Source organism: Halichoeres trimaculatus, unplaced genomic scaffold, assembly GCF_033239565.1.
Source record: "Halichoeres trimaculatus isolate MK-OKI-2021-1 unplaced genomic scaffold, fHalTri1.1 fHalTri1_scaffold_11, whole genome shotgun sequence".
Lineage (NCBI taxonomy): Eukaryota > Metazoa > Chordata > Actinopteri > Labriformes > Labridae > Halichoeres > Halichoeres trimaculatus.
Window position 1 is genome coordinate 1671645 of NW_027437189.1, and position 27970 is coordinate 1699614.

Below are 27970 nucleotides of genomic sequence, written 5' to 3' on the forward strand. Positions count from 1 at the left end.
AGTTTGTGAGACATAGGGTCGGCCACATGGGGGCGGTGTTTGACAATGAGACCGCCACTTAGTTATGCTTGTATAGACACACAGGAAAATATCTATAAAAGGGAATAAATAAATAAAAACAAAATAAAAAAGCTGCTGACAACTTTCAATTTTTAAAAAATAAAAATAGATACTCATTTAATGTACTATTTTTACATGACAAAGAGTCATTTCTAGATGTTTTCTCAAGGTTTTCACATTTTTCTCCTTTTTAATCAAAGTACAATGCAGGTTTTCCCATAAAATGCAATGAGAAACTATTTTTTGATGATATCAGATTTATTGATCTCACTTTAACCAATCAGTCCTTATTTCATTGACCATTTTAGTCAGCTCATTTGCAGCATCTCCTTCCTTTTTTTCCCACAAATATTGTTATTATTATTATTATTTCATATCATTTGATTTCATTTTGTTTTCCTTCTTTTTTATTTTATTTTATTTTATTTCATTTCATTTCATTTCATTTTATTCTTTGAACACAGGCTGGTAATGAAACCAGCATCAGAAGAAGAAACAAAATACTTTCTTTATTCCAGGGGGGAACTGGATATTGGAGTTGCCCTTAATGTCAAGATAGAATAATAGAAAGAATGAAAGAAAAAAGAAGCAAACAAAAATCCCAGGTGCTCTGTCTCCTTATAGTTCTTAATGTTGTCTGTCAACAGGTTACTTTAAACTATTTTTTAAGACTCTATTTTACCTGGCATTTAATGAAAATAAAGCAGGCAATGCGTCATAAATTCTAAAAATTCATATAAAATTGATATTGTAGGTTAAATGCTAATTTATCTTCCCTATTGGACGAATTAAATACAATTTTGTCGGTTTCTTATTTTAATTTGAAAAGTTACAACATCTGCTTTAAAATAAGCAAACACTTATTTCTACGCGTTTACGTTTCACTTGAATGCAGCGCGGAATCTCTGTCATGCCGAAGAGTGTTCAGATTTCCGAGCTTCTTGTCTTCACCTGAAGGCAGCGGAGCGCTCTGATTGGCTGTTCGCCTGGGCCAAACAGAGTTCAGCGCCACACGCTCGCTGTCCGTGTCAAAGAAGAAGAAAGAGTCAAAGTGTGAGCTCGGAGAGACACACAGATCACCTCCAGGCTCCTCTTCAGCTGGAAACACGCTCTGCTGACTGAAAGGAGGAGTTAAATTCCACTTTTAGGGATTTATTCACTCCGTGGAGCCGGGAAGGAAGGGCTAAGTGCAGCCCACTCGTGTCTCCTCTGCTGGAGTGAGCTAAGTTAGCCTGTTAGCTTAGCAGCACTGTCCGTTTATGTGTGACTTTTCCACCAGGAGCGAAGGGATCTGCACCAGAATCAACCCAGACCTCAAACCATCCCCACGGCTCCGCGTTATGGACTAAAAGTCGATTTATGCACGAAAGATTTCACCAAACCGTCAGAAAACAGAGCCTGCAAAACAAGGAAGTCTGAATGAACTTTGCAGCTAGCCTGTTAGCTCCTCTGCCCTGAAGCTGTATTGTGTTCCTGGAGGTTTCCTCATCCTCTGCTGAGTCTGTTTGGTATCCAGATCGATCTGCAGGATTTATTCTCACTGGTTTTTCTTCTAACTCGGATAAAAAGTCAAATAAACATTAGAAACATGATTCCGGACAAAGCGCCGAAGGAAAACGTCTTCCACGGGTCTGAAGACTTGAAGAAAGAGGCTCACATCCCCAGCTTTGAGAGATATAAAGAGCTCTACTTGAAGTCTATAGAGAATCCAGATGGTGAGTCCTTATTATGACTTCTTAATAGAGTAAACACCTTTACACCTTAACACAGCTTTAAGGATTATTATTATTATTATTATTATTATTATTATTATTATTATTATTATTATTATTATTATTCCAAAGCTGGAAACACTGGGAAAAACATACAGGAGTCATTATTAACATGTGTAATATTTAGGTTAGTCAGATACAACAACCCTTATCTTAACAGGTCAGGGTGTCAGCACAGTCACAAGCTGAGTTTGACACCTTAGATTCATCGTGATCATCTATAAACTTGCTTTAAGTCTTTATAAAGAGACACTACTGAGGTTAAAATTAGTGAAAACACTTTGTTGTTTTTTTTCTATTTCAAAATCATAAAATCATGATAATCAGAGCTGAAGTGGGTTATCCAGAGGAGCACAGTTCCAGATCAGTGAAACTCTTGTATTATGTAAAAGAGCGTAAAAAGAGATTTCATGGCTCATTTTAATCTTTGAATAGTGATTTTGTATCAGGACCTGATCCAGTCTGGTCTAAAGGCTGGAGGAGTTTCAAATCAGAGTTAAAGTTTCACAAAGCTAAAACCATGTTTATAAAGTCTCAAACCTTTCAGGTAAAATGAAGCACAGGTTGAACAAGAAGCTCTGACGCTAGCAGAAGTGTTGGGGAGAAATGTTCATCGGAAAATTTAGAGGACAAATATTTGTCTGATTTAACTCAACTTTGACTTTTATAACTAAGAGGCCTTTTGAGATCTAGTCAAACGTCAGAAAAAAAACAAACATTTTTTTTCCATTTGACTGCAGGTATCTATTAACACGTGAGACATTAGATTAAAAATGTTTGTCCATTTTTAACACCTGGACATTTGCAAAGTCTTTCAGTGTGTATTGTAGTTATTTTGAGTGTAATGTAAAGCTTTTAGATTCCATTAAATCACCTCACCCTCCACCTGTATTATATATAATCCCATATTTAACCTTCCCTACGTCATGACGTCATAATGTGACATGATTTACGTGTTAAACTGCCAATACAGTCAAAGCTGTCTATCTGACTCCTTTGAGTCTAATTGGATTTTTAATCCACTGATCGATTAAATCTGAAGTCAAAAAGCGCTGAAATTGGAGGAATCACAAATCTCTAGAAGCTGATTTCCATCTGATCCAGACGAGTACTTGATTGATTATTGACAAGTTCCCGTAGAAAACCAGCTAATGCTTTTATTTTGAAATCAGGGAATGAAAAGTGTCATGGTTCTTGATAGGGCTAGGGCGATGTACTGCTCTTGTGATTTGATTCTATTACGATTTATTTGGGGTGCCGATTTGATTCAAATTGCGATTGTTTGATATTTATGATTTTTGTGATTTTTTTTTTTTTAACACCAGACTTTGTGAAAAAGTTAAACGATGATAACATCTACCTACTAAATCAGGAGCCGTATTTTTCCATAGACTGTGTATCACGCGAGTCAGAGAGAAACATTTCTCCCTCTGCTGGAGAAAAGTGGGAACTTTTTTTCTAATCCAGTTTATAAACAGAGAGTGTAATGAAGAATCTGAATTTGAAAAAAGATTTTCGTCAAAGAATCGCGATTTTAATATTGTCAAACAAAAAATCCTGATATATTGTGTTTCATTTTTTATCCCACCCCTAGATTCAAAGGTCTTAACGCCATTTATAGGGTTGGGAATCCCGAGGTAACTCATAAAATATAAACAAATACATTTTAATTATAATAAAACAGGCTCACCAAATGCATTACAAAAAGAAAAAGTATAAGACTAATGAGAAGGAATAAATTCAGAGTCTCAAAGATTGAAAAGAAGATTAAAACGAGGTCAAAAGAATGAAAGCAATAAAAGTTTTAAAGCATCCTGTTTTACAAACTGCCTCTGAAAAGATAAAAGCTCAGGATTAATGTAATAAAAACATAAAATGTTCATATTTGTCAGCAGAGAGGTGATTGTTTTATTGCAGGAGTCAGTGTAAAGAAGTTTTCTGTCTTTTGTTTCAGGTAAATTAAAATAATCCTCAGTTATAAACCACTACCTGCAGACAGCGTGCAGTATCAGGCACTGAGTCACTTCCTGGTAATAAGGAAGCAGCTCCATGCTGCTTTTTGGGCGTTAACCTGCTGTTAACGAGTTCACAGGCAGGGGGCGGAGCTTAGAGCTGTGATTCCTGTATCTGGATTGAACCAGGAAGTGTGTCCTTAAGGCCATTGTTACAGTTACAGTAAAAGATAAACAGCAAACAGCCTCATAAAAGGCTCTGCACTGAGCATGTGCAGTAACGTGTCTGTAACTAACTGAAAGTGGAACATCCCAAAGTCTCAAAGCTGCAGGATCAACTTTTCTTCTGATTATCTTCAGCTTTAACGAGCTGAAATCTGAACATGGCGTGCAGACCATCAGGAGACTCGTTAATGATCCTCCTGTCCTCCTCCTGTCCTCCTCCTGTCCTCCTCCTGTCCTCCTCCTGTCCTCCTCCTGTCCTCCTCCTGTCCTCCTCCTGTCCTCCTCCTGTCCTCCTCCTGTCCTCCTCCTGTCCTCCTCCTGACCCGCAGAGTTCTGGGGAGACGTGGCCAAAGACTTCTTCTGGAAGACCAAACACTCGGGTCAGTTCCTCGACTACAACTTCGACGTGACCAAAGGAGAAATCTTCATCAAGTGCATGGAGGGCGCCACCACCAACATCTGCTACAACCTGCTGGACCGCAACGTGCACGAGAGGAAGCTGGGCGACAGGGTGGCCTTCTACTGGTCAGTGTGTGTGTGAGTGTGTGTGTGTGTGAACATAGAGCACTTACAGAGAGGCGTGTGTGTGTGTGTGGTGATGATTGGGTCGTTTGTTGCAGATCTCCTCTTCCTCTTTTCTTCTTCTGCTTTTTCTCCTTCTCTTCTTCATTCTTCCTAGACCCTAGATCCTTCACTCCATCCTTGTCCTCTTCTTTAAGTCCTTCCTCTTCTCCTCCTCTTCATCTTTTATCTTCCCCATCTCCATCCTTTTCATCCATCTACTCCTCCTTTCTCTTCTCTGTCTCTCCTCTTCTGGTTTTTCTCCATCTTCTTCCTCTCTTCTCTTTCTCCATCCTTGCTTTCATCCACTTCCCCTTCCTCCCTTTTTTTTCTCCTTTTCCCTGTTTCTTCCTTTTTCTTCTTTTCTTGTTTTTCCTCCTCTTCCTCTTTCAGTAGTTAATTTGTTGGATACTTCATCACTTCGGTCTCTAAAACTCTTCTCTTCTCTTCATCGTGCTCTTATCTGTTTGTTTCCTCCATAAACCAGCATCACAGTCTGATTGCTCGACTGTATTTTTTTATGTGAGCTTCAGTTTTTGTAGCGAGAGTAAAAGTGAGTGAAAAGGAGGAGGAAAGGAGGAAAGGAGAGAAGGGAAGGAGGAGTGAGGAGTGAGTGGAAGATTGAAAAAGGGAGAAAGGGACAAAGGAGGGAGGACGGAGCAGCTCCATTCATTCAATCTGCTGCTTTTCAATCCTGTTATTGTGTCCAGAGGAGACCCCCTCCTCACACACACACACACACACACACACTCACACACACATACACACACACTCCTCTCTCTCTTTGTGTCACTGATGTGAAAGCTGAAGCCGCGGGGAGCAGAGAGGAGCCTGAGCGCAGAAAAATCCTCAAACGTTGAGACCAGGCTGCAGCTTCAGACCGGTTTAGTTCTTGTTTTGATTGTGAATCTGTGTGTTACATCACAGCGCTCACAAACTTTCCTCTCAGTCTGAGGTGATGTCCTAAAACAACTCCAACAAACTGAAGCAGACTTTGAGATAAGATACCAAGAAATAATCTGATTCAGAATCTAAAGAGCTGCAATTAAAAAAAGATAACTGATTATTCTTATCTGATGGATGCTGAGACTAAATAACTTTGTTTAGAAAAAAAGGAGATATAGCAGAATTTTTGCTCATAAATATCTTCTTTGATTCCCTGAAAGCCAAACTACGTTCTGTTAATAATCTGACCATCAACTTTCATCAATCAAACTGACTGAGGTTTTGAGCTTTGGTTGGAAATAAAGCCACCTTTCACGTGGCATTCAGGTTATATTAAGGATAAAGTTTTAGTCTGTAACCAGGGTCCTCTGCTCTTTGAGCCCTAATTTGTCCCCCTAAAATCTCACAAAAATCAGCGCACATCTCACATTTGGGTAAATCTTTGGCCAAAGATTTGATTTAACACAGAAGTGCCCCCCCAACGCTCCAAAAAGTGCTCTCTAGCGCCACCTAGGCACACTAAATTGGCTCTCAGTGGCAGCAGGAATGTCATAGAGAGATCAAACTAACCTCATAATGTCCGTCTCAATGAGACGCACATATTATTTGCAGACACCCCTGACCTATCTCAAACAGGAAGGCGGCAATTTGCCTTTCAAAATAAAATTTGGCCACTTTTTTGGGCCTTGAACAAAAACGACCTACTCCTAGGCTGTAAATGGTATCGGCTTGAAATTTGCTCAGATGACAGTGTGGACCCTGCTCTACAAACGCTCTGAATGAATTTGTTGTTTCTCAAACGGTTTTCAAATGACGAGCCCTCAAAGTTGGTGAACCCCAAAGAAGCCCTTTCAGCTGGAATGAATTGGAGAGGAGGATCCAGCTTCACACAAGCTGCAGCAGTTAGACCTCCACACAAAAAAGTAAAAGTTGCACGAATTTTAAAATGACATGGATGGATTCCGGACAAAATTCACTGCAAAAGTATCTGATTTTTAGAGAGATTTGGTCAAAAGTGTGAAATCTATGAGGAGATATTTCAAAACTTGGGTCAGTTTCGCTCCTGAGAGTGCAGCAGTTGGTGATGATGTCACAGTGATTGAGAGTTCCGTGCAGCTGGTCATGTGACTCACTGAAGGCGGGAAAATGGAATGTATAACACTCACACACACACACACTGAGAGAATTTTACTTTTGAAAAAGTGTTTTTTATCTTTTTGAAAAACTATGAAAACAAAACAATAAATCAGACCAACTGCTGTTTTCTTCCCCACATGTTTCAAGGAGGATTCAAGGATCTACGTTTCTTTATCTGTGTTTATTCAAAGAAGAGACACAGCAGCCAACAAACCCTGGCTGACCTCGTTTTAGGAGAAATTAACAGTCAGGTCAGCTTCTTACAGCCTGGAGTGGAAAAAACAACTTAAGAGAAGAAAAACTACAGTCCAAAGTTGAGCTGAGTCAGCTCTGTGCTCAGGTGGAGAAAAAGTAAAAATGTTTGTTTCCTGATTGGAGGTGGATCCACCATTTTTGATGCATTCAAGGAAGTCAGGAAATCTGAACGCTGATTTTCTTTGGTGATGCATCCGTGGCCAGTATCTGTTTCACCAAGTGGTTCAGTTCAGTTTGTCTTGGTAGAACGTCCCCAAATTACTGACCCGTACCGTCCCACTTTTTGGTTCCCTTCTGTTGGGGTGCCAGACTAAACCAATCCGACCCCAGAAGGTGGAGCTAAAAACACTGCAGTCTGTTGATTGGTGGAAAGAATGGTCACTTCCTGTGTGACACCGGCTGCTCTAAAACAATGGAGAAGACGAACTGCTGGGTGTTTTTGTTGCTCTTTGTTTACTGTGTTGTGTTTTTCTTCTTCTTTGTCAGATTTATTAGCGGGGTACGCTGTGTTGCACTGCTGTAATGTCATGCTATTACGTAGCTGAAGTAGCTAACAGCATCTGGTTCACACTAGTGCTGCACGATTTGGGGAAAAGATGCGATTTGCGATATGGTAGACAATATTGCAATTGCGATTGCGATTGCGATTGCGATTGCGATTGTGCTTGCGATTTAATAAAAAAAGTTGTGTCATGATGAGTCTACAGACTTGCTTGGTTATCATGGAGAAAAATCTGAATTGCATGTGCTGACATTGCGATTGCGATTGCGATTGCGATTGCGATTGCGATTGCGATAATCGTGCAGCCCTAGTTCACACGCCGTCTGCCAAGAACACATCCGACCAGTACCAAACTGTACCACTTGGTGGAAACGGAGCTAGATAAATCCAGGAGCTCCCACGCCGTTCTGCCTGATCGTGTTCCTCCTGCTTTTGCTCTCCATACAGACTCGTGATTGGTCAGAGCTGCTCAGTCTATCACTGCGACCTGTGAGGCTGAATCTGTAACTCGAGATCACTTTGACCTGGAAACAATCCTGACACAGTTTTTCTGAAGCTTGGAGGATGTTCAGACTGAGAACAGTCAAACAGCTGTTACTGTTGTTCTTGTTGTTGTTTGTTGTGACTGAATCATTCTGAACAAACTTTGGCCTGGAGCTCGGAGCTGTCTCATAAAACTTCTTTATTTTCCATTTTCTGACTCCACTGTTTTATTTTTAGCAATGTCCCTGTGCTAAAGTTAGCTCGTCTCCTTGGTGGTGCTCCCGTTTAAGCCCTCAGTGCTGAAAAAGTGTTTTACTGTTGTGTATTTATAGCCCTGTGTGTGTGTGTGTGTGTGTGTGTGTGTGTGTGTGTGTGTGTGTGTGTGTGTGTGTGTACTGAGGCTTCCTGTGTGTGTTTTACACTGTGTGTGTGTTGTTATCACTCTCAACATTTCCAGATATGATAGCCGGCTGCAGAAACAGGCTCAAGCTGACCTTGACTTAATTTTCAGTGAGTAAAAAGTGACTCAGAGAACGAAAAAGTCAAGGAAGAAGCAACAAAGTCAGATTTTAGTTTAAAGAGGTCTTTAAAAACATTTTGGCCCATTGCATCATCCCTCTCTCTTACTCCCCTCCCTCTCGTTGCACAATAATCAAATTTATGCTCTTGCTAAATATTTATCTGATGCAAGATTCTGGATTTAAAGGGATAGTCTGTTTTTTTTTTAAGTGGGTTGTAGGTTTCTCCAAACATTAAAGAGGGGGTATGCTGCTATCCCATAACTTAATCATGGATTTGAAGTAATAGTCCTGGATATTTAGACTGAGCATGTGCAGATTTTCAAACCATTATGAGGATCTCTGAACGGGGCCTCAAACACCAAGGTCTACCTATCCAAGTGAAGGGGGTTTGTGGAGCAGGGAGCCTTAAAGAGACAGTAGCTAGAACAGAGGCTGAAGTAAGGTTTACTGAAACATAAGAGAGAGAACCAGATTTTTTTGAGCTGTCAGTCATATAAAGATGCTACAGGGGCACCAGAGGGACAAAATAAAAACTAAAAATAGCCCAAACTTCACTCTTTGAAGACGATACAAATGCTTTTCTTTCAGCTCAGTGTGACTGTATCCAAGTCGTACCCACACTTTATGACAGACATTGAAGAGCTGTCGTGTTTCTTTGGTTTACTACATGAGAAAGTTATTTTTAATGGAAATTCGTGCCACACTTTTCCCTTTTTAGTCCAGAGGATGGTAATATTTTGGTCAGGTGTGAGCACATCAGAGAGAACCGAGGTGTTGAAAGTGTAAATAATGCGCTGAGTATCCGAAGAGGAAACTCGTCTTTGTGAGTTTAACCAGGGAGGCAGATTTGTTTCCACACAAGACAGACGTACACAAGCCTGGACATTAGGCTGTAAAAATGTGGGCCTTACTGTAAACACACACACACTCTCACACACACACACACACACACACACTCCAGCTGAGACCGTGTTGGAAACAAACAGGAGCGTTAGCTTCACGGTCGTGTCAGTGATTCTGTGAATCTACCTCCCATCTGCTGCCAGTGCCAAGTGGGTCACAGAGACCTTTCAGCTATGTGGGCTGTCCTCCTACCAACACACACACACACACACACACACACATGTACACACACAGTTTACTGGAAAAACACTGACACAGTGTGTGTTATTGAGAAACTGGCATTCTGGCGCTCTCCCTGCTCTCAGAGCTGGCTGCTGTCTCTGGATCAGTTTTTCAGTTTTACAGCTTTCCACTCCATCAGGGGGATTTGGAAACTCTTGTTTTTACATATTTTTGTTCACAAAACAGACGGAGGCAGGGCTGACGTGTGTGTGTGTGTGTGTATGTATGTGTGTGTGTTTTCAGTGTTTTAAAGCAATGATTTCTGCAGCTTCATAGATTATTTTATGATTGTGAACTCTAAATGTTGGCCCAGGTGATTGTATGAGTTTTAATCAGTGGATGAGGTGTGTGACTGTAGTTTCCTGTCTCGGTGTAGTCAGCTGTAAAGGTGTGCCCTGTGTTTCATGGTTCATACAGCACATGTCGTAAACTTGGCTCAGAACAATGAGACTCTGTTCAGGACCTGATGAGACCTGTACTTATTACAGAATCTGTGTCTCAGTTCATGTTCAGGTTTTTCTGTCCACATTTGAGCGGTTAGTCCATCATACTGTATATTAGTTTAGCTCAGGTTGTCGATCAGCTTCTCCTCTCTGTATCCAAACTCCTCCCTCGCTCCTTAACTTGAACTCCTCGTCCTCTTTTCTGTGTTTTCCTCTCAGTGACTTTCCCTCCGAGCTCTCTCTTAACTCACGCGCTCACTCCTCTCCTCCTCTGACTCCTTTGCTCACTTGTTTCCTACCTGAACAGTTTTTCCCTCAGGTGCACTCAGACTTTTAGAGCGCTGTCCGTCTCTTAAATTTACTGAATATCTGTTTTTTTCTGTGAGCTTGTTGTTCATTGCACAATAAAAAAAGGAGCTCGCAGCTGTTTGGAGTTAAAACCAGTCATACACAGAGATGAATCAGCGTCAGGAAGTACAGGGGAAGATGGGGTTAAAATTCTGTTTAAGAACAATAAACCTTTAATAAACTGATTAGTAATCTAAAAGATGTTGACTGATGAATCTGATGAAATAATGACAACAACAACGAATGTGATTTTTTACAAGTCATATTGTGACCTGCTTTATAGACCAGTTTTCTGTTTGTGAAGAGTTACAGCTGCATGCGCAGTTTTGCAGATATGAGGGTGTTAACCACAACAAAAAAACACATTTTTACCTAAATAACACCAGGAAGGATGGTTAACGACTCGCAGGCTGGGGAATCAAGTGAATGATTGACTAAATGAGAAGTTTTCCGTATCAATTGCACATGTGATGTCTTGGTTTTTTGTTGTTATAAATTTGCAAATATTGAAAAAAAAATAAAATTAGCAAAACAAAACAAAAGAATAGAATAGAATGGAAAATACTTTATTTATCCCTAAGGAGAAATTCAGGAGGAGTTATAGCAGCAGTCAAGAAAACAGAAGTAAGAAAGTGTACAGAAAGTGCAAATAGGTCCTTAAGAAAATAGATGCTGACAGCTTACTACTCTGCCCTCTGGTATTCCCTCTGTTGCTGGGTTAGCACAGCTAGCTCGTCCATCTTATTGGAGATAGATCTTACGTTCCCAATAACGATGGATGGAAGGACAGGTCCATGTCGTCACTTCTCAGCTCACACCTGAGAACCAGCACGTCGTCCTCACCTCCCTCTTCTCACCTTGTGGGAAACATCTGGCCTAGCACCAGTTAGCATCACCTGATTTCACATGTAAACAATGCAGCCATGGTTCCATGTAGAATCTCCAGACAAACACAGGAGCAAAAGTAGTAAAAATATCACTGAAGACACAAAAAGTTTGGTGTCCATGACCAACAAATGAGCCATATAAAGTGATGATCCACTCCAAATACAAAACTGACGAAAAAGAGGTGAAGAAATTACAATAAACGGGTACACCAGAGGGACAGAATAAAGAAGAAAAAACCACGAGTGTAAAAATAAAGGTAGATAACAAAAGTGTTTTTCAAACTGATTATAATGAAGCAGTCAGGGCTGATTAAAAAGCTAAGGGTCTGTAGTTTGCTTTCAAACACTCAGAGAGTTCCGGAATGTTGTGACATCATCAGGGCTGGAAGCTCTCTGTCCTTGACGATGAACATTCTAGAACCTCATTGATGGAGCTGCAGCCTTTAGAAACAAGAACAAGGACTTTAACATCAATTCTTAAAGAGACAGGAGCCAGAAAAGAGACTGGAGGAGGAAATCAAGAAGGTTTTTTAATGGAGATTATAATTAAACAGACTATTTTTATAACTGTTGATTAATTCAGGCAGTGAGCGGTTAAAAGGAATAATGTGTTTATCGAGCAGCCTTTTGCCCAGTTTGCTGACTGTGAGGCTCTGAGACGAGCTGGACGAGGCTGTAACTTAATGATGTGGAGAGGCAGAGCTGTCACAACCATTCATTTGTCCCCGCTCTCTGGACGCTACTTAACATCTAAAAATCAAACCTCTACAAACTCAGAGCGGCGTGTGAGGCGACCTGCAGTGACCCTGAGGGATCTTTAGCAAGCGCGTGCTTCCCCCAACGCTCAGGGTGATCGACTGTTGAGAAAAAGAGGAAAGTTGAGTCAAGTGAGGTTTCACAACTGAGCTGAGGTGTTACAGTTAGTTTGGTAATCGGGGGATGTTTGTGCTCAGAGTGACCCAGGTGACCCGACAGGTGGAACCTGCTCCATGGTCCAGGATCAGCTGCTGGAGCCTTCATGTCCTCCAGTCTGCAAAACCACGCAGGGTTTCTGAAACTGTGGACAGTTATGAATCCAGCCGTGAAGCTGGTGTGTGAGTGTGTGTTTTGAAGTGACAACACACACCTGCTGCTCAGAGGAATGACTCTAACACCTGTTTACTATCACTCAGGGTGTTTTTGTCTTTGTCATTGTCTTATCAGGGAAGGAAACGAGCCCGGAGACCAGCTGACGGTGACGTACAGAGAGCTGCTGCAGAGAGTCTGCCAGTTTGCAAACGTCCTCAAGACGCAGGGTAAAACACACACCTGACACACACACACACACACACACACACACACACACACAGCTGTGAGCAAACTGTTTAACTTCCTTTCAGTGCATCATGTTTATTTCTGTTGACTCTCCGTCCGTCCTGCAGGCGTGAAGAAAGGCGACCGTGTGTCCATCTACATGCCCATGGTGGTGGAGCTGGTGGTCGCCATGTTGGCCTGCGTCCGCATCGGAGCCGTTCACTCCATCGTGGTGAGTTTAGCGTAGATTAAAGTATATAAAGTATAGAGGAGGATTAAATGAAGGTTTAATGACGGCGTTGTGCTGTTCTCCAGTTTGCAGGTTTCTCTGCAGAGTCTCTGTGTGAGAGGATCATGGACTCTCAGTGCTCGCTGCTCATCACAGCAGGTGGGTTCACGCCGAGGAAACTCACCCACAGGTCGCCACAGAAAAAGACCTCGTCCATCTGCCCAAAAACAGCTCATAAACCTGTTTGCTTTGACCTCATTCTTGTATTTATTTTGATCAACTCATGAAGGCTTCATTTAGTGAAATTACAGACAGTCCTCAACCTTTACTTTGATAGGAGCCATTTTTCCTCAGCTCACCTGGGTCAAAGTCATTCAGGAGCCTCAAAAATCTACTTTATCATCATGGTAAAGACTATAAAGGGTATGAAAGTTTATACATAGTTTAAATTTAATGAATTAAAAATCTTTACAAGTTTAGATATTAATTTTTTTATACAATTGTACATGTGATGTTGAAAAAAGGATGAATTTGTAAATATTTCTTTAAAAAAAAAGGACATTTCAAAAATTTTGAAAAAAAAAAATTCAAAAAGTTGAAAAAATTCTAAAACTTTGCAAACATTTAAACAAATGTGAATTTCTGTTTGCTAATGTATCAGACATGTATAAAAATCCGGCACATTGGCAGCTTAATGAATCCATCCACACAGAATTAAAATCTGTAAAATTGTAAAATAAATATATAAAATTTTGACATTCAGAAAAATTGCAAGACTTAAAAAAAAATGAAGATGAATAAACCTGCAAAAGAGTAAAAAAAATATAAAAATTTCCAAAAGTTGTAAAAAAAATGAAATATTTGGAAAAATTAAAAAAATTCTTTGAACTCCCAAAAGTTGCAAAAACACAAAAATTGGCAAAATTTAAATAAAGGAACACAAAAAGTCAAAAATATTTTACATTTTGAAATTTCAAAATATGCAAAATAAATAAAGTATTTGGAAAAATTTAAAAAGTTCTTAAAATTTCCAAAAGATGCAAAGAAAAATGTAAGTTGGCAAAATAAAAAAAACACAAAAACTCAAAAATATTTTACATTTTAAAATTTTAAAATTTGCAAAGTATATAAAATATTTTTTTTTTTTTGAATCTTAAAATTTCTAAAAGATGCAGAAAAAAAGTAAGTTGGCAAAAAAAAAAAAAAAAAAAAAAAGTCAAAAATATTTTACATTTTGAAATTTCAAAAATTTGCATAAATTAAAAAAAAATGAAAATTTGCAAAAATGTAAAATAAATAATGTAAAGCATGGATTTCATTACATGTATTTATCAATAGCTCAGCTCATCATTTTTTTTTTGTTTGCTAATGTCTTCCCACATATCAAGCATGTATATAAAGTTGTCAGTTCAACAAAAGGTTAAGGCATGATTTTATTTAGTGTCAGTGTCTTCCTGTCCCTCTGCAGCTCTCCTCTCCATGAATCCCTAAGAATATAACTTGAAAAATGCTTAAAGTGGATCATTTTTGGTGCAGGTGAACTGGTGATGGAGGTCTCCCTCTGGGCTCTCAGTCTGGAGCTGTGCCCAGTTATCAGGGTGTAATTATCTGGATTACAGTCTGCTGATATAATCCTGTTAATCCACCAGGTTCATGGCCTCTGGCTGGACCCCCCCTTCACACACACTCTTACACACACTCTTACACACACTCCTCTGTGTCATAGTCGTCCTGTAAGTGGATCACAGGCTCTTTTCTGCTGATCAGCAGGGCTCTCTGTGGACGTTTATCATCTCATAAAGACAGTAACGAGGAGCTGGACCAATCAGAATGGAGCTCAGATTTTATCTGAGTCTGCTCCACGTTAATTTCTGAGGATAAAGCTTTTTATTAATGATAACATCTTAAACTTCCTTTAACTCAGGGTTTGACGCACTGAATGAATGAAAGTATGAGGTTTTAGGAGTCAGGCGACATGATTTTACTCTGGTTTTTGTTTCAGATGGAAGGTAGATAGAATTTAGATTAAAAACATCATGAATAGATAAATGAAGCTGCGTAACACTGCTCACAGACAAACACAGTGACCTCCTCTTTAATTTGAGCTGAGATGTTTTTCTTCTGTCCAGACTGTAAATTAAATCCCTCCTCTCTGTGTCTGTCTCTGGTTTGTCTCTGTCTTTCAGACGGCTTCTATCGGGGAGATAAGCTGATCAACCTGAAGCTCTTAGCTGATGAAGCCATGCAGAAATGCAAAGACAAGTAAGATGTCCACACACACACACACACACACACACACACACACACACACACACACACACACACACACACACACAGAAATGCATGCCATGTTTCCTCACAGGTCAGCTCAGAGACTTTGTATTTTATAATTTTATTTCATTGTTTCATCTGAGCCTGTTTCCTCCAAAAACATTTTCCAGTGAGCAGCAACTTAAAAACAAGCATCACTGAGTTCTGACAGTTTGTGTTTTTTCCCCGGTATGATCCTGAAATCTGAGCTGCGTTCTGTGAAAGTATCACAGGAAGTCCAGGTTAAAAACAAAAAAACAGCAGCTGATAAGTTTGTTTGTTTTGTTTTCCAAAAGCTACAGAGGAACAGAAGGAGGTGAAAAGGACGTAAAGGTAGAAAGCAGACGTAGAAAGTCAACGTTTACCTTATTTCCGTGAACACACTGAGACTCCTTCCTCAAGCTAAACAAAGAGACGGAAAACAAAACTGAAAGTGGACAAAATTCATCCTCCTTCTCACAAATTAAATTCAGCACAATTAATTTCTGCTCAACAACAGCTGAGCATCATTTCTCCGTCCCTCTGTGAGCGCAGGAGATGCAGCCGCTCTGATTAATGAAGATGTGATATAATTACCTCCCTGCTCAGTCTCTATGTTCATCTTTAAGATTTGATTAAAGAAACTAGATTTGATTTACCCTCAGTCTAAATAAAGCATTGTCATTTTACTGCTCAGGGGTCGTCAACATTTACTCTCATAGGAGCCATTTTTCCTCAACTCACCTGGATCAAAGTCAGGAGTCACAAAAATCTGGACGTTTTTTAAATTCATGAAAATGAACGTGTGGTGTCAAAGTTTTTGATTTTGGATAAATTTGCAAAAATTGAAAAAAAATAAATCAAAAGTTTGCAAAACATCCCTAAAAATGTTTCAGATATTTAAAAAAAAGTTTGAAAATGTTTTTTTTAATTTTGAAAATGTACACAACTTTTTGAAGTTAAAAAAAAAAAAAAAAAGGAAGTTAATTATTCCCACAAATTTCACAAAGTATCTGGGATTTAAAAAAAAAAAAATAGAAAAAAGAGGAATTTAAAAAAATTGCAAAAATAATGTTATAATTTTTCATTTTACTCCTTATTTTACTTTGATCCTAAAATCAATTTCTGTTGATTATAATTAATTTAAAAAATTAAATTTGTGTGCAAAAAAAAGTTTCCAATACTTAAAAAATATTTTTTTTTTAAATTGAAATTTTAAAAATGTACAAAAACTTTTTGAATTTTTAAAAATAAAAAAAAAGAAAAAGAAAAAAATTTGAGAGAAAAAATTCAAAAATTTTTTAAAGAATTTGATTTTTTTTTTAAATGTAAAAAAACAATAACAAAATATTTAAAAACTTGCAAAAACAAGTTTATAATTTATTTATAATTCCAAATTATCATTGATCCTAAAAATTGATTCTGTTGATCATCATTTATTGCTTTACTTATTATTTCCTCTCTATTTTGAACCTAGTTTAGTCAGAACCTCGGCCCATAACCAACTTTCCGGGTAAATAAGCAAAGTCAAACCTGTATGTTGAATATCAGCAGGTAATGTTGCTGGTTTGTGGTCAAACCTGGTTAACCTGACCCTGTTAAATGGTGACTCTCGGCCGTTAATCACTGATACCTGAGAGTCACCAGTTAGCATGGTCGCTGTTAGCTCCAAAACACCGGTTTACAGACGTTGCTTCTGTTGTATCATATCGTTCCTGACAGCTGAGCACAGAACAACCGTACATTTTTACGCTAGGAAAAGGTTAAATTTAGTGTTTTAAAAAATGCTAACTGATCTGAATGAATGGAGCTAAACGCTGCTTCCCAAAATGCCTGACATCTTTACGCTGACGTGGACTGATCGTCCCCCCACCGTGACGAGGTTATGGTTAAACACCTCATGTTTCCTGGTGTCCGTCTCTCTGCAGGGGTTTCCAGATGAAGAGGTGTATCATGCTGAAGCATCTTTCCAAAGAAGCAGAGGAGTCTCCTCTGGGCTCTCAGTCTCCTCCTGCCAAACGCGCCTGTCCTGACCTGCAGGTAAATCTCACCTGAGGGCCTCGGCTCCTCTCTGTCCCCAACGTGTCCACATTTTTATTTGTTCCACAAAATCCATCCTGAAACTTTGGGACTTTGGGGAATCCTGTTTTCTTTTGACTTTATGTTCTTTAATTTGGGTTTTTGAAGTAACCACTGTCCCGCATTAACTTCTCCTTCCTCCTCCTCCTCCTCCTCCTCGTCTCCATCCCTCCCAGCAGGAGAAACAGACAGGCAGAGTAAAGAAAACACGTCCTGTTCCTCAGGTATTTTCATGCCCTCTTCCCTCCACTAAACCCTCATCACACCTTTGGTTGGTTTGTTTTCCTTTTAAAGGGGAATTTCACCTAAAAGTAGAATTTCACGTCACTGCTGTGCTCGAAAAACAAAAACACAGGAAGAAAAACAGCTTCTGAGACTCTTTCAAATATATTTCTGAAATCTTTGTAAAACTATAAATCTAAAAACATAAACGACATCTGTGGAAAACAAATATTAATGTGATGTTTCAGATGTTTTTGTTTTTACCTGGTTACAGCAGTTTGTTATTGCTGTGATTTCTGACAGATTTCAGAAACAGCCTCTCTTTGGTTCGGACACTTTAAATTTGACAATAAGTGAAAAAATCAGCTTTAACTGTCCCTGAATGTTTCTCTAACTGTCTGAAATCACGGGGATAAAATGTAAATTCTCAGTGAAGGTGGAATTTGGATTAACTCTTGATCTCTTTGTGTTCTTGGTGAAAACACCTGTGAAAACACCTGTTCACTCTCCACCTTTGGCTCCGCCCCCGTCTGGAGTCGATCTCTCTGTTCGATCTGTGCTCGTGTTGACTGTCGATGCTTCTCTCACTAATTTCACTGCTGTAACACTTTTCTCCTTAACTTGACAAACGACAGGAGGAGTCAGAGAGCTGAGCTCGGGACTTTGGATCCAAACTGTAAATTTTTCTGATCCAATTTCAGTATAAATACGATCAATTCTTTAATTTAATCATCGCTTCTTTAACAACTCATCAAATGAGACATGAACACAGCATTACAAGTTTACATACCGGTACTGAGAATGAAGTATTTTAAAGTGAAAAACTTTGAGATTTTATCATTAAAAAGTATATGTATTTATTACTACATAAGCACACAAAAGAAACAAAAATTGGTACCATTGAGTGCCGACACAAATTGTCAGGTACCAGTAGGAATGAGTACCTTTCACATTTGAAACGATACCGTACTGATGCCCGGTACCTGGCAGTTGGTACCTGTACTCAACGGTACCAATTTTTGGTACTTTTTTGTGTTTATGTGGTAAAAAAAATCAACTTTTTAAATTAAAAAAAATGTGTTTTTCTCAATTTAACATATTTATTCTTCAATATATAACCTTAAAATGCCATGTCCAGCATGGAAAATGCATTTAGGTACCTAAACATGGTACCTTTTGATTTTATGTGAATCGGTACCTGGTACTATTGACAGAATTCGGTCGGTACCTACAAAAGTGCCTAATTTGGTACCCATCCCTAGGTACCAGGCTTCGGTATTGGGGACGATACCTTTCACATTTGAGACGATACGAATTGACGTGATGCCAGTTTTTGGTACTCATGTGTCATCTATGCCCCAGTTTACTTTTTAAAGTGTTTTTCCTGCTTTTGATTAACTTAACTTTAACTTTTATTTCATTCATATGGTATTATATTATATATTTATTATTTTATAATCAGAATCAGAATCATCTTTATTCGCCAAGTATTTTCAAGAATAAAAGGAACTTGACTCCAGTTTAAACTGCACTCTCTCAGTACAAACGTGGATAGAATTACAAGAGTAGAAAAAATAGAGTTTTAGTAGTAGAAAAAGAATAATAATTATTACAATATTAAATAAAGAACTCCTCACAGAGTAAATACAAAATATATACACAATTTAAGTTAGGAAGATAGTGCACTGAATAAATGTCATAAAAAATGTGCAATTTGCAACAGGGAATGGAAGATGGATGTGCAATAGAAACAGAAACAGAGAGACTGTGGCTGTACATGAGGTATATATGTTGTTTTATGGCAGGTTAACTGTTCATCAGTGTGACGGCCTGGGGGAAGGGGGAATATATTATATATTTATAATATAATGCCATATAATTAAAGAAACCCTTGAACCTTTAAACTTTTCATACATTCTGCAACACAAAGTGCCTCTTAGAGGATAAAAACAACAAAAACAAAAACAAAACAAAGCCAAACAAAAAAGAAACAAAGCAGTACCATAAAACCCCAAACCTCCCACCCCTACAAACTTGAAGCGTGACAGCGTTCAGCTCCTCACCTGAGGATCAAATATGTGATCAAATGTGCCGTTTAGGTGAGAGTAATAACATGTTGACATGCACCGATCAATACGTGCTGATTCCCTCAATTTTGGGGGGTCAGCAATCAGCCCATCCCTACATATGAAACTGATCTTATAAACCTCCAGGAAGGTCTGACAGACAGCTACTGTTACTTTTTGCTCTGAGACCTAAACTCAGGACACTTTATCGGTTGTTTAAATTAAAACATAAAGATTTTATTATTTCACAGGTAATGTTCAACGATTTTCAATAAAAGAAGATTGGAACATTGAAGGTATATGCTGTCAGTAATAAAAAAATAAGATCGGTGATTGGTCAGAGAATTGTGATTGGTGCACCCTCAAAAAAATCAGAAACTTAAGCTTCATCTGAATGTACAAACCCCAATTCCAGTGAAGTTGGGAAGTTGTGTAAAATGTAAATAAAAGAGAAAACAATGACTTGCAAATCCTCTTCAACCTTTATCAATTGAAAACACTACACGATCAAGTCAGGACGTCAGCAAAACAACGCCAAGCCTCAATCTGCACGTGTTACAACAGCGTGGCTTCAAAGTAAAAGAGTGTGGGAGCTAGACTGGCCCATCTACGGTCCAGACCTGTCGCCCACTGAAAATGTGTGACACATTAAGAAGCGCAAAATATGTCAAAGGAGACCCGAGCTAATGAATAACTTAAGTCCTACATCAAGCAAGAAGCAAGAAGAAGTCCACCTCCAAAGCTTCAGCAGTCAGTGTCCTCTGATCCCAAACGCTTATCATCGTATTCTGTTTTTATTTACACTTTACACAACGTCCCAACTTCATTAGCAGTGAGGTTTGTATCTTCACATACAGAGTAGACCACAGCTGGAAGATCCAATTTATCACTTTATTTAAATATAAAGAAATCTTTATGAAGGTCATTTTATTTGTGTTTGTTTTGTGTGAGAAAAGTGTTTTTTAGACAGTTCTCGAGTTAAAAACACTCTGGACGAACAGGCTCACCAGGACCACTTGGTTTGAAAAGGATAAACTGTATTGATTGTTTTCTTTAACAGTCATTTCCTGAAAAACATAAATCTGCTCCGGCAGTTAAAGTGGAACATTGAGTAAATAATCAATCCTCGGCTCGTCACCTCCTCCACTCTCCTCCTTCTCTCCTCCTTCTCTCCTTTTCTTAAACACGTAAGGATTAAAGATGGCGACACGTTTGGTCGTTGAAATAAAAGCACAAAGCTCCAACAAACGAGATGTTACCTCTAACACCACGTCTGCTTTGTTTTAACTCCTGCTACACCAAGAGAAGTGCATCATGGGAGATGTTTCTCTGTGGGTGAGGTGGATCAGGTCTGGGTTGGTCTCCCTGAGGCTGATTGATTGATTGATCTGGAAACAGTAAATCCTTCTCTCTGAGAGCGACTGAGCACTTAAAGTAATGAAACGATGGATTAAATCAGAAGTTTTTCCTTTGGGGAAACAAACATTAAAACGTACCGTGGTTTGGTTTTGTTCTGGTATCATATCGGACTGGGCCGACCCAGCTCTGATGGATACACCGTGAATAAGTTACAACAAATCCAACCTGTTTGTAACTTTTCTAACCTGTGTGACCTTCTTTTCTTTCTCCCGTTTATCAAACTAACGTCTTCCTGTTCTGCTTTCTGCTGTAGATCGTAGAGGTAATGAGTGTGTGTTTGGTAAATCAAGGACTCTGTGTGTGTTTTTGCGTGCTTGTGTCTCATTTCTGTGTGTGTGTGTCCCAGGTACCGTGGAACCCTGAGGTGGACTTGTGTTGGCACACGCTGATCCGTGGAGCGTCAGACGAGTGTGAACCGGAGTGGTGCGAGTCTGAGGATCCGCTCTTCATCCTCTACACCAGCGGCTCCACGGGCAAACCCAAGGTAGAGTCACCATCTAGGTGGAGCTGATGTTTAGACACGACACTGACGGCGTGTAAGAGGTTTAAAGTTGACCCCCTCCTCTCCGTCCTGCAGGGAGTCCTCCACACGGTCAGTGGCTACATGCTCTACACAGCCACCACCTTCAAGCTGGTGTTCGACCATCAGCCTGACGACGTGTACTGGTGCACCGCCGACATCGGGTGGATCACTGGACATTCGTACATCACATACGGCCCGCTGGCCAACGGGGCCACCAGCGTCCTGGTGAGTGAGCAGGAAATGAGGTCACCAGCGCCAAATCGATCTCTCTTAAAGGCTGTTTCTTAGCCAGAGAGATCAGAGACATTTGTAAATCCAGGAACAGCTGAAGAGAGATTTTCAGCTAAATTTGTGAAGATTTAAAAAAAATACGACTCCTGCTTTAACTCTTTCTTCTGTTTTTATCAGTGTGCTCGCACAAAAGTAGAGGATATCATTGTTTTTGTTCCATATCTTTCTTCTTCTTTTTATTCTTCTCTTTCCTCTGTCCTTTGAGCCCTAATTTGACCGGCTTCAGTGCTCAAAAATTTACCAAAATTGGCACACACCTCACATTTGGCAAAAAATTTGATACAATACAAAAACTGACCCTAAACATACCAAAATGTGCTTTCTAGCGCCACCTAGGCACACTAAAATGGCTCTCAGTAGCAGTTGGAGTGTCGTAGAGAGATCAAACCAATGTCAAAATGTTCATCTCATTGAGACGCACAAATCATACACTGACACCCCTGACCTATCTCAAACAGGAAGTCAGCAATTAACCTTTCAAAATAAAAATGGCTACTTTTTTGGCCTTGAACAAAAACGACCTACTCCTAGGCTGTAAATGGTATCAACTTAAAATTCACTCAGATGACAGAGTGGACCCTGCTTTACAAACGCTATGTATGAATTAGTTGTTACTCAAACAGTTTTTGAATGATGAACCCTCGAAGTCGGTGAACCCCAAAGAAGCCCTTTCAGCTCCCCCTATTAGAATGAATGGGAGAGGAGGATCGGGCTCAACACAAGCTGCAGCAGTTAGGCCTCTACACAAAAGAGTAAAAGTGGTACAGCTTTAAAAATGACATAGATGGATTCCTGACAAAATTTACTGCAAAAATATCTGATTTTTGGAGAAATTTGGTCCAAATTGTAGCATTTATGAGGAGATGTTTCCAAACTTATGTCAGTTTCACTCCTGAGAGGGCAGCAGTTGGTGATGATGTCACAATGATTGAGAGTTCCGTGCAGCTGGTCATGTGACTCACTGAAGGCGGGAAAATGGAATGTGTAACACACATTATAAAGGGATGAAACCTCGACAGTGGAGGTGAAACCAGCATGGGGGACAGGCGACAGAATGAAGACCCAACCAACGCTGCTTCCAGCTTTAATTTCATCCTTTCTCTCTGTGTCTCAGTTCGAGGGCCTGCCCACTTACCCTGACGTCAGCCGCATGTGGGAGATCGTTGACAAATACCACGTGACCAAGTTTTACACGGCTCCCACCGCCATCAGGCTGCTGATGAAGTACGGCAGCGAGCCGGTGCAGAAGTGAGTCCCCTGAGATCACCTCACGGTGGTGCTGTAGTCCTGCAGGTGGTCGGCGTCTGTGGTGAATCCTGACGTCTCCTCTGACTCTCTGCAGGTATAAACGGGAGTCCCTGAAGGTCCTGGGGACGGTGGGCGAGCCCATCAACCCTGAGGCCTGGCAGTGGTACTACAACGTGGTCGGGGAGAAGAGATGTCCCATCGTGGACACCTTCTGGCAGACGGAAACGGTGAGTGCAGATAGTCATGACTTTAAACAAGCTGTGAGTTTGTTTTCTGCAGCAGTTTGATGAAGCAGTGAGCTCAGACTGTGGGCTGTGCTGCCCCCTGCTGGACACACAGTTCCCTCACACCTGATAAAAACAGACTTAAAGCTGAGATTCTGTGTTTCTGCTGCCTCAGGGTGGACACGTGTTGACTCCTCTTCCTGCAGCGACGCCCATGAAGCCAGGATCTGCTGTGAGTGAATGAAACGATCATTTATTAATCAGAAAATGAGGCGGAGTCAGTGTGTGAGGAGCGTGATGAGCTGATCTTTACCTGATGGTTTGTCTTGAAAGATCAGACGGAGCTTTAAGAAAGATGAATTTATCATTTTAAATCATTTCCAGACCTGAACCGTTCTGCTTTCCTCCTCAGACGTTCCCTTTCTTCGGCGTGGTGCCCGCCATACTCAACGAGTCGGGGGAGGAGCTGGAGGGGCCCAGTGAGGGATACCTGGTCAGTCTCCTCCTCCTCCTCTTTTTTTTGTCCATCTTCTTCCTCCACTTCTTCTTCTTCTGTGTTATCTATTCCAGCTGTCTGTTTCCTCCCTCTCATCATCTGCTCCTCTTCTTCCTCAGCTTCTTGTTTTTCTCCTCCCACTTTCTTATCTTCTCCTTTCTCATCCTGTACTCCTCCTCCTCCTCCTTTTTTTCTTCTTCCCCTTTTTTCTTTTTCTCTTTTTTCTTTTTCTCCTTTTTCTTTTTCTTCTTCTTATTTTTCTTTTTCTTCTTCTTTTACTTTTTTGTTTCTTTTTTTTCCTTCTTTTTCTTCTACTTTTTTTCTTCTTTTTCTTCTTTTTATTTTCTTCTTCTTTTCTTTTTAATTTTCTTCTTTTTGTTTTTCCTTTGCTTATTTCTTCTTTTTCTTTTTTGTCTACTTTTTCTTCTTTTACATTTTCTTGTTTTTCTTTTTATTCTCCTTTTTCTCCTTATTCTTTTTCTTCTTATACTTTTTCTTTTTCATTTCTTCTTTTTCTTTTTCTCCTTCTTCTTCATCCTCCCTTTTTTCTCTTTCTCTTCCTTTCTTTTTTCTTCATCTTTTTCGTCCTGCTCTCTCTTTCTTCTTTTTTTTCTATCATTGTTTACCTTCTTTTTCTTCTCTTTCATCTTGTCCTTCTTCCTCTTCTTCAGTATCTTCTTCCTTTTCTCTTCCTCCTTCATCATCCTCTGCATCTTTAATCTTTTCCTTTTTCATATTTTTTCATCCTGCTTTTCATCATCTTCCAGTTCCTTTCTTCTTCTGCTTCTTCTTCTTCTTTTTTTCCTCTTCTTCTTCTTTCACATCTTCTTCATCTTCTATTCTATTTTCTTCTGTCCCTTTTCTCCTTCTGAGTCAAATCCTCCTTATCTTCTTCTCCTCTTTCCTTATTATCTTCTTCTACTTTTTCTCCTTTTCATTTTGTACTCCATCCTCCCTCTTTCCTTCAGTCATCTCCTTTTCTCATTCTTTACCTTGTCTCTTCTTCTTTCCTAATTTTTTTACTTTTTATCTTTTTCCCGCTCTCTTTATCGTTGTTCCTCCTCTCCTCTTTCTCCCGTTTCCGTTTCTTCGTTTGATTCCTGTTCTCTAAATTATCATGAACTGAACTTTAACTTCTTCCTGAAATGTTGTAAACTTTTATTCGTCATTTCTTGCTCGTGTTGATCTTTCTTCTTCTTCTTCTTCTTCCTCTGCGTCAGGTGTTCAAGCAGCCGTGGCCCGGCGTGATGAGGACGGTCTACGGAAACCACCAGAGGTTTGAGACCGTCTACTTCAAGAAGTTCCCAGGATACTACGTCACAGGAGACGGTGAGAGACGGGAACTCTTTCTTTGCTCGCTGTCTCCCTCTTGTGTCTGTTTTTTTGTACTGCAGCCTCCTCCTGTTTTCTTTTTCTTTAAATTTCTTTCACTTCTTCATCCTGAAACTGTGCGTACTGAAACAGCAGAGGCTCAAACGTTGTTTCCTGTGGTAAATTTCAGGCTGCCGCAGAGATAAGGACGGTTACTACTGGATCACAGGGAGGATAGACGACATGCTCAACGTCTCAGGTGAGGCTGAAGCTGCTGATGAACTGAGCAGATGTAAACCCTGCGGTCTGTTAACCCCTTCACTCCCCTGCAGGTCACCTGCTGAGCACCGCCGAGGTGGAGTCCGCTCTGGTGGAGCATGAAGCCGTAGCTGAAGCCGCCGTGGTCGGCAGACCTCACCCCGTCAAAGGAGAGAGCCTGTACTGCTTCGTGACGCTCACAGATGGCGTGACGTACAACCGCACGCTGGAGGCAGAGCTCAAAAAACAAGGTGAGAAAACGCCGCTGAGGAAAAGACAACCAGGATGACGAGCAAAGCACCATCCAGCTTAATGCAAAAATTTCATCAGAAGATGGCACAAAAGAGTCTCAACCAGGTGTCTGTTATCATTTTTTATTTTATTTTTGAAATTTCAGAATTGTTTGACATTTTTGCAAATTTTTAAAAACTTAAAATCTTTTTCACTTTTGAATTTTTTTTTTTTCTTATTTGTCAATTTTTTTTTATTTTTTTTTTATCGTTGCAAATTTTTAAAATGTAAATTCTTTTGCAAATTTTTTAATTATTTTTTTCTAATTTGTAATATTTTTTAAAATGTTTTTTTAATTGTTGCTCATTTTTAAGTTATTTTTTTATTTGTAAATTGTTTTAAATGTCTTTTTTTTTAATTGTTGCAAATTTTTTTAAAAATAAAATCTTTTGCAAGTTTTTAAATACATTTTTTCTTATGTATGAGATTTTTGAAACTTTGTGTTTTTTAAATTGTTAAAAAAAAACTGAAGAATCGGAATCTTTTGCAATTTTTTTATTTATTTTTTCTTATTTGTCAAATTTTTGAATTTTGAAATTTTTACATTTTTTTTGCAAACTCATGAAATAACAATTTTTGCAGATTATTTTATTTCAATTTTTATTTTTTTGGAAATTTTTGAAAAGTCACTCTTTTTGGACTACTTTGCAACTTTTTGAATTATTTACAAGTTTTTGAATTTTCTAAATTTTGTAATTTTAAGCAAATTAATTAAAAAATAAAAACCTCAGACATCACATGTACAGTTTTGTAAAGGTGAACAGCTTCTACTTTAGATAACTGGTTTCTCTTTTCTGTCTTCAGTTCGGGAGAAGATCGGTGCCATTGCCACACCAGACTACATCCAGGATGCTCCAGGTCTCCCTAAGACCCGATCTGGTAAAGTTTTTCTGAGGTTTAAATGATGATGATGATGTGGTTTAGCTCGTTGTGGTTTCAGTCGATCGTCACATCTTCCCTCCGCGCTCTCTGCAGGTAAGATCATGCGACGTCTGCTCCGTAAAATCGCCTGCGACGAGCGAGACCTCGGCGACATCTCCACGCTGGCCGACTCCTCGGTCATCGAGCAGCTCTTCCAGAACAGATGCTGCACCGCCGTCTGAGCGTGACCCGGATCCTCGCCATGAGCCGCCAAATGCAGCCGCACACGTGTGGCCATGAACCCAGCCAGGGAGGAGGAGGAGGAGGAGGAGGAGGAGGAGGAGGAAACAACATGAACTTGGTCTTGTGTATGAAGCAATCTTTAGCTCCTGAGTATATGATGTGTGCAGCAGGTAGAGACACACCTGTCCTCCTCGTCACAGCTGACACAGTCACCGTCACCTGGTGATGATGTGTAAAGGAGGAGCCAGAGGTTGTTTCAGAGGAAGACCATCCTGTGAGCAGGAAACAGGATCAGGTAACACGTCAGCCAGCTTCACTCCAGGGTTCAAATACTCCTCAGCTCCACCTGCTCCTTCAAGAAAAAGTTTTTTTAAATATTAATTTAGGTTTTGAACGTGGAAAAAACTTTTAAATCTCTCTAATAGATCCATCAGACTTTCATACTTTCAGAACAGACGTGTTTTTCTTCACTTTCTTCTGCCGTGAGTTTCTTTGATTCATGTGAGGCAAAGAAAACTGCAGTTCCTCAAGTGTCCACTAGAGGCTGTCCCAAAAAGCCAAAGAATCCCCATTAGATCTCATGTTCCTCGTGTCCACATTTATTAAAAACCATCTCTGTGTTTCAAAAAGTCTTTAAAAACCAATCAGTGTCGTCACAGAGACGCCCACTCTGTCAGTGGAGTCTGATGGGTCTCTCCAGAAAAACACAAAACCTGTCCCCCTTCTCTAGAAAACCCCTGAGAGTCCGGGTACAGAGCTGTTGAAGCCCACCTGGACCTGGAGCTGAGTGAGGTGTTACCTGTACCTGTCGATAACAAACCGAGCTGTCTCCTCCTCACTCGTTGCCATAGTACTGTTATGTACACTGATGATTCGCTAAACCCGAGAAAACGTAACTCTACGTCTGATTTCCTGTATTTTTTTAAAAACGTGTTTGTTTTGTTTTTATTCTGTGTGAATCGTGACGCAGGACTCTTTGGGTGTGTGTGTGTCTGTGGGCTTCTTCCTCCTGTTTTTCTCAGATTGAAACAGAAGAGTGTGTGTGTGTGTGTGTGAGTGAGTGAGTGTGTGAGAGACTCGCTTGATGTAGCTCAGGACACCAAACAGTCAGCTCCTCTCACGTAAACTCTCGCCAAAAAAAACTTCACGATTAAAAAAGGGAAAAGTGTGTCATGAATTTCATCGGTTGTTTTAACCTCCTCTGATCGTAAATGTGTGTCCTTAAGTTTGGGTATGATCTGAAATTAGTCACATGATCAGGAAACTCTGGCTCATTATGGGACTACAAACAGGAAGTTAAAGCTCGCTTAAGGCAAGCATTTGTAGTGTCTTTAAAGAGGGGGTGTTGTGGTTTTTTTTTTACATGTCTTTATTCTGTCCCTCTGGTGTCTCCGTAGAATCTTTTCATGAT

At 39.8% G+C, this 27970-nt stretch overlaps 1 protein-coding gene across 2 annotated transcripts; it reads left to right on the plus strand.

Moving 5' to 3' along the window:
- The first annotated feature begins 1051 nt into the window (after positions 1-1051).
- acss2 (acyl-CoA synthetase short chain family member 2) lies at positions 1052-27871 on the plus strand. 2 transcript variants are annotated; one of them, XM_074681503.1, is made up of 19 exons: positions 1052-1775; positions 4339-4534; positions 12420-12511; positions 12638-12741; positions 12825-12897; positions 14925-15000; positions 16956-17067; positions 17283-17330; positions 21160-21297; positions 21391-21561; positions 22742-22875; positions 22970-23102; positions 23275-23331; positions 23512-23592; positions 24816-24924; positions 25097-25165; positions 25239-25415; positions 26260-26334; positions 26431-27871. In XM_074681503.1, exons 1-19 carry the CDS (start codon positions 1649-1651, stop codon positions 26556-26558), a joined length of 2100 nt encoding a protein of 699 aa, XP_074537604.1. In that variant the 5' UTR covers positions 1052-1648; the 3' UTR covers positions 26559-27871. The 2 variants fall into 2 exon arrangements, with proteins under 2 accessions (XP_074537604.1, XP_074537605.1); XM_074681504.1 differs by lacking the exon at positions 17283-17330.
- Positions 27872-27970: the final 99 nt, after the last annotated feature.